The sequence below is a fragment of the Oreochromis niloticus genome, linkage group LG7, assembly GCF_001858045.2.
Source record: "Oreochromis niloticus isolate F11D_XX linkage group LG7, O_niloticus_UMD_NMBU, whole genome shotgun sequence".
NCBI lineage: Eukaryota > Metazoa > Chordata > Actinopteri > Cichliformes > Cichlidae > Oreochromis > Oreochromis niloticus.
In genome coordinates, this window is record NC_031972.2 from 64,269,681 (window position 1) to 64,282,973 (window position 13,293).

The 13,293-nt window shown below is 38.9% G+C and overlaps 1 protein-coding gene across 2 annotated transcripts; it reads left to right on the forward strand.

Annotated features, from left to right (window-relative positions):
* The first annotated feature begins 7,336 nt into the window (after window positions 1-7,336).
* Window positions 7,337-12,787, forward strand: LOC100707722 (cytochrome P450 2F2). Of its 2 annotated transcripts, none has more exons than XM_005471173.3 (11): window positions 7,337-7,548; window positions 8,440-8,611; window positions 10,404-10,556; window positions 10,649-10,809; window positions 11,007-11,075; window positions 11,180-11,284; window positions 11,473-11,611; window positions 11,873-11,958; window positions 12,080-12,181; window positions 12,266-12,407; window positions 12,487-12,787. In XM_005471173.3, exons 1-11 carry the CDS (start codon window positions 7,387-7,389, stop codon window positions 12,672-12,674), a joined length of 1,479 nt encoding a protein of 492 aa, XP_005471230.1. In that variant the 5' UTR covers window positions 7,337-7,386; the 3' UTR covers window positions 12,675-12,787. The 2 variants fall into 2 exon arrangements, with proteins under 2 accessions (XP_005471230.1, XP_013127984.1); XM_013272530.3 differs by having other exon boundaries at window positions 7,338-7,548; window positions 8,440-8,602.
* The last annotated feature ends 506 nt before the right edge of the window (window positions 12,788-13,293 follow it).

Sequence of the window (13,293 nt, forward strand, 5' to 3'; positions counted from 1 at the left end):
TCACAACAGCACGACTGTTTCCTCACACTGAGCTTTTCCCGTCAGCCTGCTGAAACAGTGAGGCACACATCCAGAAATCTTGAGTTCAACACGTAGTTGAAGCAGGTTAAGAAGAGTCATTTGTGTTTCGGGGGTTTCTGCAGCTTACATTTTGTTGAGTCAGTATAGGTGCTGGAAAATTTTGACCCTGTCCTAATCTGCTGATGTAAAACCATCTCTGTGACTTTGGTTTGTAATGAAGAAACTGAATGTGTTGGTGCAACTGGAGCTCTTACTGCATTGTGTTAGATTTCTCAGTGCCCACCGAGCGTCTGTGTCTGATGTGTGTGACAGACTGAGAGCACTGACAAAGCAAACACAATGAACACAGTGCAAAAAATAGCCTGAGGTGTCACTACTGTGTTAGAAGGATGACGTACAATGAGAGTTATTTTTTTTTGTAAACTACACACACTCACTTTCACTAACACTTATACAGTATTGATATTCAGTACTGAGTCAGTTAAACATGTACAGCCACTTGACTCATTTATTTATACCCAGCTCCATCTCATTTACAGCTGAAAGAGGCAAATTTGATGGAAATGTCACCAGGACATATCAAAATTTGATCCGAAATCTGCTGTGGTTTCAGCAGCACCTGGTAGTCCAGACTGGGTCGATATTTTGCTGAGTGGAGCCAAAAAACAGCAGAAAATCCACTTAAGCAGTTTCCATCTTAGATTTAATATGTTTGAATGCACTTTTCATGAGTTCTACACCAGTTTAGAAGCTTTTATCTCTTTAATGGAATTACAAGGGCACTGGCCTCTTCTGACCTTGAAGCTTCTTGCCACTAAACTTCATCCTACTCCTTTTCGAGTGCGCACATCGTGTAGACATAGAGATATACATGAAAACGTGATGTTTTTTTAAGTTTTAGTTTTTTTTTCTCCTTTTCTCTTGTTATTTCAGTTATATTTGCATGTTCGAAATAAAATTCTATCTGTCTCTATCTCACTCATTGCCTGATTACCTCTGAGCCTCTGACTATGTACGCCTGTTCCTGTAAATTCAAAGCAGTTTATGGAATATTTCTCTTACACCGCCTGGATTAACGCTTAGATTCTGCACTCCAATCCCATTTTAATTGTTTGATGTAATATCCACAGTGATGGCGAACAGAAGCAGTCCAGACTGAGTTACAGGAAGACATTGTTTGTCTGATGCTGAACTGAGGAATGCTGGGATGGTCATGTTCGGGAAACCAAGGTCTTTAACTGACCTCAGTGTCCTGATCACACCAAAGTGTTATCAGAGTGACACACTGGTCCTTCACCCAATTTCAGCACAATCCTGTGAAAACCCCACAGTGGTTTGCTGAAAAGTTTAAAAAATCTTTTAGACCAGTTTAACTTTTATTCAAAGGACAAATTATGATGTTTATTAATATACTGATGCTTTTAAAGAAAAAAATCTAGATATAATTTGTCGTTTTTTTTTTTTTTAAATATACAGTACATACACAGTACATTCCCTGCTTCATGAAGTATTTCTCTAAGATGAGTGTGAACCAGAATATGTTCAGGCGTGAGCATCAAAGTGCATGCAAATAAAATTTTAAACAAAACTGTGAAAATGTAAAATGGGAAGAAACCCAGATGGACGAGATTTGAGCTGAGGCTGTGTGGAGTGACTGCAGATAGCTGGATATTTCCAGGAAGTGATGTTTCCACAGATGGTTTCCATAGGGTTGATACTAGCAGGAAAGCACCAAGGAGGATCTCAAACATGATGAGAAATGATGGTTAGTGCTTTGGTAAATGGGAAATTACAACACCATCAAACTACTATAACAGATTCTGCACATGAACATGATGTTAGCTATGCTCTAAAACTAGATGATTGTGCTGACCCTTAAATATACAAGATGGAAGGGAAGCTGAGTGGATGAAGTGCAGGTCAGGGAGTCATCTGTGAGAGAACACAGCTCCGAGGACCTTATAAGGAATAAAAGATCTGCCTGCTTTCACACACCAGAAGAGAAGACGAGGGGGAGGACGGAGACTAGAAGCAGGGGGCTAAACAGAAAAAGGCAGCTGACACTAGAGACAACAGGGGAGAGTGACCGAAATCTGCATGGTGTAAAGGTGTTTCAAATAGTTTTACATTATTCCTGATTCACTGACATATACTGAGATCTAACTACAGAGATTTAACCTGAGATCTGGATGTCACAGGTTCGACTGTATTTTTTAAATGTAGCTCTGTTACTGGAAAGTTAGAGACTGTTTAGGCCACTTATGTAAATTATATGTAACCGGGTCATAAATGACATTATGACGTTATAATTACAGAAAAGGGTGTTCAAGACCCCAAACTGTTCCTGGTTCCTGGTATACACCGGTTACATATGTTGAAGTTAAAGGACACTTCAGCTTGTTTACAATCATTATTTTCCCTTTTTAACACACTAGACTTTGCATACAAACTGGGTAAAGAATTAAAAAGTAAGTGTTGCACAATTTGATATTTTCTTATGGAGGACCACAAGAGCCACAAGCATTGAAATAAATAATTCTATACTTAAATAATGAATTGTACAATAAAATATGCATTTGTAAATTAATTTAAAAATGCATATTTTAAAATTATTTTATTTATTCAAATATTACTAAAGTAATTTATTATTTAATAATTTAATTTAAAATCAAAACACTACTTTTAAATCAGTATTTTCAATCCATTAATAAATCAAATCCAAATAGAATTTCACAAAAAAAAGAATTAAATTGTCAATAAAAATCTCATTTCACAAACCATTTTCAAATTCCAAATTTAAAAACAGATTTTCAAAATAACTTTTAAACACAATTTAAAAAAGAGAAATAAGCAAATAGATTCAAAACTCAAAGATTTATATCTGCCACTCGTCATTCGAAAATCCATTTCCCTTTCCTGTTAGCTCGCGGATTAGCTACTGGATTAGCAAAATTCCGAAGCAATCCGAATTAGCCACACGGTACAATGTAGCACTGAGCCCTGTTACATTTATACAGTGTTAGAGCAATGGCTGCAACCTACAGCCTTTAAACTAGCGATTAAAATGCTGACAGTAAACACATCAGTCCAGATGTGCCAACAAGTGATTTCCAATGTTTGCCTGTGTTTTTTATGCGGAATGTCTTTACTTATGTTGGTAAATAGACTTCAGTGATGAAATTATAGCAGTTTAAATATGAGCAATCAGGTTTTGGCACAACTACAGCTCTGAGTCACACACACAGGAAAGTTTACACAGTTTTCCTCTGAGAGTTGCTGCTAAGGCTGAAAACAAGCCCACAGAAACAACTGAAAGTAAATGTGTACATAAATCTCTTGGTGAATGAGTTACAGGCAGGGATATGCCCAAAAGTTTAGTTCCTCTGGATGTTTCCATGGAAAATAGTTTTATCACTCATTCAAGTGACTTCTCTAGTGTCACGGATGAGTGATGAATGTAAATGGTAAATGGCCTGGCTTTACTAATCCCTAAGGACCCCAAAGCGCTTTACACAACCAGTCATCCACACACTGGTGATGGCAGCTACATTGTAGCCACAGCCACCCTGGGGCGCACTGACAGAGGCGAGGCTGCCGGACACTGGCGCCACCGGGCCCTCTGACCACCACCAGTAGGCAACGGGTGAAGTGTCAACGATCGAGACTGTCCAAGCCGGGGCTCGAACCGGCAACCTTCCGATTACAAGGCGAACTCCCAACTCTTGAGCCACGATATCTCATCAAAACACCTTATTTATCAGAATTAAGTCAAACTGTAGCATCCTCATATGAATGACACATCACACATCGTTGTTGTAACACTGCAAACTTTCTTATTGGAAGTTTCCACAGTTGCCAGAAAGGGACAGGCTGTTTCTGGCTGATGTTAATGAGCGGCTGTTGCTCTCTCTCTGGAATGGCTGCACGGAGGATGTAACAGCCACGATAAGCGCTGAGGTTTGTGTCCTTGTCAGGAATCAGCCATCCTCAGCTTCCAGGTTAAAAAAAGTGGAACAGAAGATAGTCCAATACATCTCTCCACAGCTGCTGATCAATTCTACAAAAAACAACATTTGTTAAAAACACTCGCAGGTGAATCACCACTGATTGATCATCCATTTATTCAAAAATCACTGATAAGTGGATAACTGGAATATATAGTTTATAATTTCAACAATGTCCTGTAAAAAATGGAACTATATATGTCAGATGTGGTGTGATGCTTGTGTGAGTACCCTGCAAAACTTTACAGTACTCATGTTACTAGGTGGGCAGTTCCTGCTTTAAATGCATTCAGTTAGATTCAGTAATCTAAGTGATAAGAGGCCAGAAATGTTTGAACTTGCTTATGAGCCTGAACCGATAGTGTCATGATGCATGCTCAATCGTCTTTGATTGAGCATGCATCATGACTTGAAATCTTGAAAAGTTGATTCTGTTTATCTGGACGTACCTGTTTTTTAGTGGGAGAAACGTTTTGTCACTCATCCAAAAAAGGTACATCCAGATGAACAGAATCAACTTTTGGGGGTTAAATCAACAGTGTCACTGCCCTCTGCTGAGACTGGACATAATATAATGCATGACAGAACTGACAGCTATTATTCAGCTATTATAAGCCTGTCTCAGATCTTTTAACTCCAAGTATCATAAAAAAAACAATTTTACAAATGCATATTTTATTGTACAATTCATTACTTAAGAACAGAATTCTTTGTTTCAATGCGTGTGGTGCTTGTGGTCCTCTGTCATTGGCTTTCACTGCACCACATTATAGTGTCTGCTTCCAAACTGACTGTGCTTTATCCTATATTATATCAAACAATTTGAATATCAATTCCAGTGTCTTCCACGTGTGCTAACTAGGGGTGGGTTTTTAGAATCGATTTATCGATTAAAATCGATTCTGGTTTGGATAACGTAAAATCGATTCATTAAAATCCTGAATCAATTTTCTAATATAAATTTATTTTGGCCGAAATGCCAGAATTTCAGGTGAAATCTCACAAAATTTAAACAACAACCAAACAGCTAAGACAGTAAGTGAGAGCAGGTACACGGATTCTGCACAAAGACGTAAACACACAGCGCGGATCAGTGAGACGTCGCCTTTCTCACCCGACAGCACGGACACGGTCGGGGCTGAAAGCCAACAGCTCGCTGATTCTGATGTTTCGGCGGGTCCGCGCTTTGTGTTCACGCCCTTTTTGCGCTGATTCTGAAGCTGTTAGTTTGATCTCTCTCCAAACAATATTGACCGAACCAGCAGCAAAAGAAGATCCAAACTACGCTTCACATAAACAACAACAACTCTGACTTTTACTGTTTTGCTTCCACCAGGATGCACAGCTCTCTCTCTCTCTCTCTCTCTCTCTCTGTACTTCAAGAACAGTTTCCCATCTAAAAATCTGTTTTCTTCATTATTCGCTTGCTTGTTACGCACAAGTCTACCGTTGTTTACAGCGCTGTCGCCGCTGTTTTTTCCCCCTTTTACATACTTCTGAAAAGAAAACCTAATTTCTGCTGTTCAATACTGAACCAATTTAAACTTTTTAAAATTATGCAAAATGCAAAACGCTCAGCCATGTCTCTAATAAAACCTCTGTAACGTCAGAGGTAACGTTCATATGTTGATTAATGGTTTTCTTTCGTTTTTGATGTACTGCAGAATATTTTTATAAAATCCCAGGCCAGGAAAACCACCTTCATGTTTTTCTGTGTTTTATCTTCAGCTACTTTGACACAAAGGCATCTGCTGTGACGCTCACACTGTTGATTAAGTCTTGCGTGTGTCAGCTTCCTTTTTATTGATACAAAAATATGTAAATGTACTGATCTGAATTATAATATTTCTGACTGTCAAAATTTCCCAGATTTAAATAGAATTGAATCGAATCGAATTAAATCGAATCGTGGATCGAATCGATTCGGGACCTTGTGAATCGGAATTGAATCGATTCTAGAAATCAGTGACGATACCCAGCCCTAGTGCTAACTTACTGTAACAAACACTGTCTTTCCCTGACGTTTGCCGGTCTGCATTGCTGAGCTTCCACCTGTGTGTTGTCATTACTCATGTGTCTTCAGTCCAAACCTTTTTGGATAGTGATCACTGCCACCTGCTGGCCGGTTTAACAATTCCCAGGCAAAGATTTGAAAATTCAAACTTTTGAAGCTGGACTGTTTATTAAGCTCAGTTAAATCTGACAAATAAAAAAAGAAATTAAATATCAGATTGCATATATGAGTTTTAAGTCCCATAGTTTTGCTACATTTGACATTTTTTTTCAATTTACTGGTCAAAACGTTGTCTTGCAATTTATTTTGGATGGTCAGTAAAAACATGATGTAGAGTTGTGAAAAACTGAGTTTTCATCAAACTTGATCACTTTTGCTGATCACAATTTTTGATCACTTTTATTTCCTCTTCCTGTTTCGGTGTTACAGTTCAAGTTTTATTTCACTCTTGTTTTTTCTGATCTTTGCCTTTAAAAAAAATCCCATTTACAATAAGAGATACAATAAGGGTGAAATTAGTTTCTCAGGCTTCTTCTGCATTTTGACTTTGTTATCTTTAAATAATGACATCGTGTAATGTATGATGAGTGTAATTTTACCAATTTGTTTATTACCTGTTAAGGCGCAGATTATTTTAATTATGTCCTGATACATAACACCTTAGACAAGATTACAGGACTGCTGTTCATGTCATGGATTCTGGGTTTTGTGCCTTGTTTTCATATTTGGATTCTGGGATGTTTCAGTGTTCCTGGTTTTGTTTTATTTCTAGACTGTGGTTTTGATTGTGTTCATTTTGTATTTTTTAATGTAGTTTAGTAATGTTTCTATTGTGTCTTGTATTTGTTTTATTTGTGTATCATTGCTGTAGTTTCAGCTTTGTCTAAAAGTGTCTCCACTTTTCTTGTTCCCTCTATGTGCTGCTGCCTTGTGAGTCCTCCATTTGGGTCATTTACTGCACTTTGCTTCAAACCTTGTTTGATTTACAATTAAACAAACCTAAAAAAACATTAAAATGAGCACATTACCATGGAAACGGGAAGAAACACGGGCTCGCTCCCCTCTATCAGTATTCACCTCAGCTGCGATGCATTGAGAGAACTCACTGGCTTTTGTGTTTTAACAACAGAGTTTAAAAAGAAAATACTCAAGTAGTCTTTATCTGACACAAAAACATATGCTTTGGTTTAACGGTGGCTCTCACTGAAACCCTGCAAAACTCGATGGCCTCCCTCTTTAACAACCTCTCTGAACTTTGACTCAGAGGACAAAGTAAACACTTACAAGAGGCAGGACTACTACTACTAATAGCAAGTCAGCCAGCTTTCAGTACAGTCCAGTTTGACCATGTTTCTTTCAGTTGTGCTGCTGTGGTTCTGTGTTGGCTTCATCGTTCTTCAGCTCAAATCTCGGAGGCCCAAGAACTTTCCACCGGGACCCCCTGTCCTGCCTCTGCTAGGCAACACTTTGCAGCTGAGCCTGGAAAACCCTTTAAAGGACTTTGAAAGGGTAAGAAACAAATGCTGCAATAAAGAAGACTTTGTTAAAGTTACATATTGTTATGGCACTGGTGAAATTACTACTATTAGCATTTAAATATGTCTGAATGTCTGGATGACATCTAACACATGAGGACATTTTTCTGCTTTTCCTTAAATGGATTAAACTGTTTTTGTTACAGACTGAATAAAACGTAATGGCAATGAAAAACATCTTGAGCTGTAAGGGCATAAATTACCTGGCAGCAACAACAGTGCATTTATTTGCTCTGTGTGATTGCAAAACATGAACTTGGCATGCGTCCCAGCAGTACTGCACCTCTCATACAACAGGAGTTTTCTAATATCTTTATGTAGATATTTATTATCTATATCTATAATTTGGGTGAAAGGAAGTTGCTATTTTTTGTCCTTCAAGCAATTTTAAAAACAGTTTTTGTAAACAACAGCAGAGTACCTAAATTTAACCAAAGTATTGCATCAGGTAAGATGGTTATTCTACAATGTATGGGTGTGTGTTAGTACAACACAGCACACTCATACGTTTCATAGTTCAGCAGTTATAAAGAAGACAAAAGGTTTTCGAGGGTTAGGACACGTGCCAGCAAGCAAACTGTCCAGGGGTGATTCTCTTCTGGTTGAACATGGATACATTTGCATCTGATTGGTTGACAATAGCCATATCACACAAAGGCGCTATTATGCACAGTCTTAAATCATGTTACAGCAGGCTGCTACATTAGGAACCGCACAAAGCTCTACACAGGAGGTTTGTCCCTAAATGCATCTTATCCTCTCTGTATGTTTTGTAATATTTAAATGCAGTGTTTCTATATAGTGTGCTCAGCTGTGCAAATATGTTTAGCCCACTTTAAACATGACTTATCTCGTTCCCTCCCAGCTGAGGAAGTCTTACGGAGACGTCTACAGTATCTTTATTGGCCCTAAACCAGCAGTAATCATCAATGGGGTGAAGGCAATAAAGGAGGCGATGGTGACCAAGGCTAGTGATTTTGCTGGACGACCTCAAGACTTGTTTGTTAATGATGTCACCAAGAGTAAAGGTAAAGCAGGTATTATATTGTATAGGACACATTTTTGTCTTTATATTTTTATCATATGGTAAGCAGTATATGCAAATTTCACCTTTGTTCTTCTTGCATCATTATCTCAGGAAATGACTTTGAGGTAACACTCAGGTAAGAGTGTTTTATACTCTGTGTGTTGGTAACATGCCACAGTAGTGTCTGACATGTAAAACAAAAGGAAATGAAGAGTACTTTGTGTAAAGTATGTCTTTGTAAAAGGCGTCACAATATAGTGTGCAAAATTCACAGAGAGCAAGCATGTTGGAAACATAATACACTGATAAAAAAACATCTGAAAGAGGCAAAAAAGTGAGAGTTAAACTGTGGCTACACCAGAGTTTGTCCCCGGCCTTGTTTCACTCATTAAGAAAACCAGTTTTTGGTTCAGTGTTCATGTGAAACAGGACGTGTGGCAGGCAGAGAGTGAACCCAGTACTCAGCAGACCGATGCACACTTAAGATCACAGCTTTATTAATGCTGGAAATGAGGCGAAGCAACTAAACAAAGAGAAATCGCCTTGAGGATAGACTGACAGCGATTACATGTACCATGAGACGAGGGACTTTCAAAATAAAACGGGTAGTGTCTGACACAGAGAACTTGACAAAACAAACTGGGAAATCAGACAACCATGGAGACACGGGGACATGGCTGCAGGACAAAAAGGAAAAAACCCCACAGACACGAGTCACAGAGACGAGACCGGGACAGACTGAACACAAAAGGGAACTAACGTAATAAAACAAGAACCAGAAACTAGAAATATAAACGACAAAACTATGAGGCTCCAGGAAAACTAAAATCAAGACAAATAGGGAGCTAAAAATATATATAAATATTTCTTAAGTCCAAAAAAACCCCTCAAAAAACAGGGTCAAAGACCCCAGACCACACAGTTCAGGCTCCACGAGCCTCCTGTAAGCCAGGCTGCTTTACTTTTCCAGTAAAACACTCTTAAAAAGAGGCACTGTTATAGACAGTGTTGTTGTTAATGTATGTTTGGGGGCGTTGCACCCCGGAACCTTCAGAGGTTTTTCAGGGTTCTCCCTGCCGGAATGTTATGTGTGGGACAGTTTTCTGTATGTGTTGCGACTAGCTGTGGTTGTTTCAAAAAGTGGTCAGTAAACGTCCTAAAATTGGCACTTGAGTTTCCGAGCATTTTTATCCTGAGGTTATGACAGGCACCATGGCGGCTCAGTGGTTGTCTGGTGGTCTCCCTGTGCCCCTGCGTGGCTTTTCTCCTGGTTCTCTCTCACAAAAGGTTGATTCTGTTCATCTGGATGTAGCGTTTTCAATGGGAGAAACTTCTTCAGTCTTACCTATCTGGATGATTGAGCATGCATCAAGACATTTTAATCCTGGTTCTCTGGTTTCTTGCATCAATAAAAATATGCTCTCTATCTGGGACCATGTCACTCTCATTAAAGACCTTTTTAATCTCAAGAGTGTAACTTCTTGGTTAAATAAAAGATGAAATACTACTAATACTAAATTCAAGAACTTTGCTGACAATGTCCAGTTGTGTAGTTTGGCACTGTTAACAAGACAATCCCAAACTAGATTCTGCACGTCTACCATCAGCATGACTCTGTAAAGTGTAATGGTACTAAAAAGGTCTGCGTGGAGTTTATACCTGTCACCCAGTGATTTTCTGTGAATTTTCTCTACATGAACACAATTTAGAGCTCTAGAACAGAACAGCAATGATCATCAAATGTTCAAATAGATGATTCTTAAGTTTGTTCTTTCCCTTTTGTGTTGGTGAACTTGTTGTAGGGGTTATTCTGGCAGATTACGGCTCTAGTTGGAGGGAACATCGTCGCTTTGCTTTGATGACTTTGAGGAACTTTGGTCTGGGGAAGAATTCAATGGAGGACAGGATTCATAAAGAGATTAAATACACCATCAGTACCCTGGAAAAGAGCATTGGTATATCATTAACATAGAATTGTTCTTTGTGTTGTTGTTTCTATTCTTGTGTATTCCTTTGGTTTTTATAACTTACATTACGCCTTCCACAGATAAAACCATGAGCCCTCAAGTTATGTTTCACAATGCAGCCTCCAACATCATCTGCCAGGTCCTGTTTGCTAGACGCTACGAGTATGACAACGCGTTAATCAAAGTGATTGTTCAGTGCTTCACTGAGAACTCCAAGATAGCCAATGGGCCGTGGGCTATGGTGAGTAAAACAGCTTTCTGTGTAAAGTGAGGCCAGCACAGTCTGTATGACAGTTGCTCTATTAGAAGCTATACTAGAAGCTTTCAGGTATGATTAAATAAAAGAAATGACTTAATTATTGGAAATACAGCATCCTGTAACCTTCATTGGTAACAACTGAAGGACAAAGGAAAATTAACGATTGTCCTTCTTTGCAGCTGTATGACTCTTTTCCTTTAATACGTTACCTACCACTGCCCTTCATGAAAGCCTTCAAGAATGCAGAGGTAATATTTAAAATCCCTTTAACTGCATTGAAATAACTTGTGTATTTCATCAGTAATAAGAAAAAGTCAGTGCTAATACATTCATAGTTACTTGTGTTTTTTAGACAGTTGAAAATCTTGTAAATGAGTTTATAAGGGAGCACAAGAAGACCCGAGTTCCCGGAGACCCACGGGACTTTGTTGACTGCTATCTGGATGAATTGGAGAAGGTGTGTGTAAAATGAGGAGTTTACTATCTCAGATATTGTAATATAGCAATTGATTACATTTAAAATAATTTTTAAAAATACATTTTACATTAAGGAGACTACACATATGGCTGTGACCTTTTCACCCTATAACAACAAAGCTGAATTTCCTTATTTGCATAAATCTTGAAATAATTCCTCTCATTCAGAGAGGCGATGATGGGTCTTCATTTTCAGAAGACCGGATCTGTCTGTACGCTTTAGACCTTCACTTTGCTGGGACTGACACTACATCCAACACCCTACTTACTGGATTTCTTTACCTTATGAACTACCCACATGTACAAGGTAAACCTGCACATTTTCTTCTTTTCTTTCAGTTCACCTGATATTTTTCCATTTAAAATTTGTTGCATTTACCTTTGTGTGCCACATGCCACTTATATGCTGTAGACTATGACAATCAATGGAAAGAAACCATTTTCAGCCAATTGGTTGAACTCAACATACTGTTAATTCACCAAATACATTTGGTATAATGTTGTTGTGTATCATTGTTTGTGGTGTACTGCAGTGTGTAGAAGGTAATGTGTTGCCCTCCTCTGGCAGAACGGTGTCAGCGGGAGATAGACCGAGTGTTGGAAGGGAAAGACCGGGTCAGTTTTGAGGACAGACACAATATGCCCTACGTGCAGGTGCCGTACAGCAAAGTTTTATTTACTATTGAACTTATTTTTAAGGTCCCCACCTGGTTCAGGGTGCACACATACATTCTGCTCCAAGCCAAAGCATAAGAAATGTCTTCTCTTCATCCAGGCTGTGATTCATGAGATACAGAGAGTTTCCAACACTGTTCCTCTCAGTGTCTTCCACTGCACGACTAAAGACACAGAGCTAATGGGATATTCCATTCCCAAGGTAAAGTCAACTGGTTAAATAGGTTTTGGCAACAGAAAAAGTGATGAGCATCCTTAATGGTTTTGGGGTTGATTTCATCCTCAGGGAACAATGATCATCGAGAATCTGACCTCAGTGCTCAACGAGGAGGGACAGTGGAAATTCCCTCATGAATTCAACCCTGAAAACTTCCTTGATGACAAAGGAGAGTTTGTTAAACCAGAGGCCTTCATGCCTTTCTCTGCAGGTACATGCAACACTTACAGACATAGTTGATTAAATTATGTGTCGTGGATGATACTGATGTATTTTTTTCAATGGCTCAGGTCCTCGGGTGTGTCTTGGAGAGGGTCTGGCTCGTATGGAGCTCTTCCTCATCATGGTGACTCTGCTGAGGAAGTTTAAATTCATCTGGCCCGAGGACGCAGGAGAACCAGACTTCACTCCAGTCTATGGGGTCACTTTGAGTCCCAAACCTTACTGCATGAAAGTCCAACTCAGAACGCCACAGTGAGGTCACAAACTAACACGTCACCATGGAAATCCTGGTGGGAATGTAACTTGGATATATCAAGTGAAAGATTAGAGACCGTTCCAGTTTTTTCAATTCAATTCAATTCAATTTTATTTATATAGCGCCAAATCACAACAAAAGTCGCCTCAAGGTGCTTTATATTGTACAGTAAATTGCACAATAATAAATAATTTTTGTCTTCTGTTGTATTATTGAAACAAAAAATAAACATATGAAACTCACCTTTCTGTTTCTAACAGTTCCTGCAGTCTAAATCTTTTATTTTGACACTGTTTTTTTCTTAGCTCACGGTTCTAAACATCGACTAAAGACAGTTACTACCCAAACAACATTACAACATCAAACAACCACATTACAAAAGTCTCTTGCACAACCACAGGCTTCTGACTACTGTCAACAGTCAATTTCTTGCATTTACGTGTTCATTTGTCTCATCATAAACAGTCACACTGAACAAAAAAAGTCTGTGTGTGGGGCACTGAGTCATAGGCTGACTTGCAGTCGATCCAGGTGGTGCACAGGTTGGGGAGCGTGGTCTTAGAGTATCGAGCGACTGCCATGTCTACCAGGAGCTGGTGCTTCACCCCTCTGCTGAATC

Excerpts from the sequence above, each read along its gene's own strand:
- LOC100707722 (XM_005471173.3), top strand. The coding sequence starts at position 7,387 with ATGTTTCTTTCAGTTGTGCTGCTGTGGTTCTGTGTTGGCTTCATCGTT. Across the intron at positions 7,549-8,439 it reads CTTTAAAGGACTTTGAAAGG|CTGAGGAAGTCTTACGGAGA; the intron begins GTAAGAAACAAA and ends GTTCCCTCCCAG. Across the intron at positions 12,408-12,486 it reads CTTCATGCCTTTCTCTGCAG|GTCCTCGGGTGTGTCTTGGA; the intron begins GTACATGCAACA and ends TCAATGGCTCAG.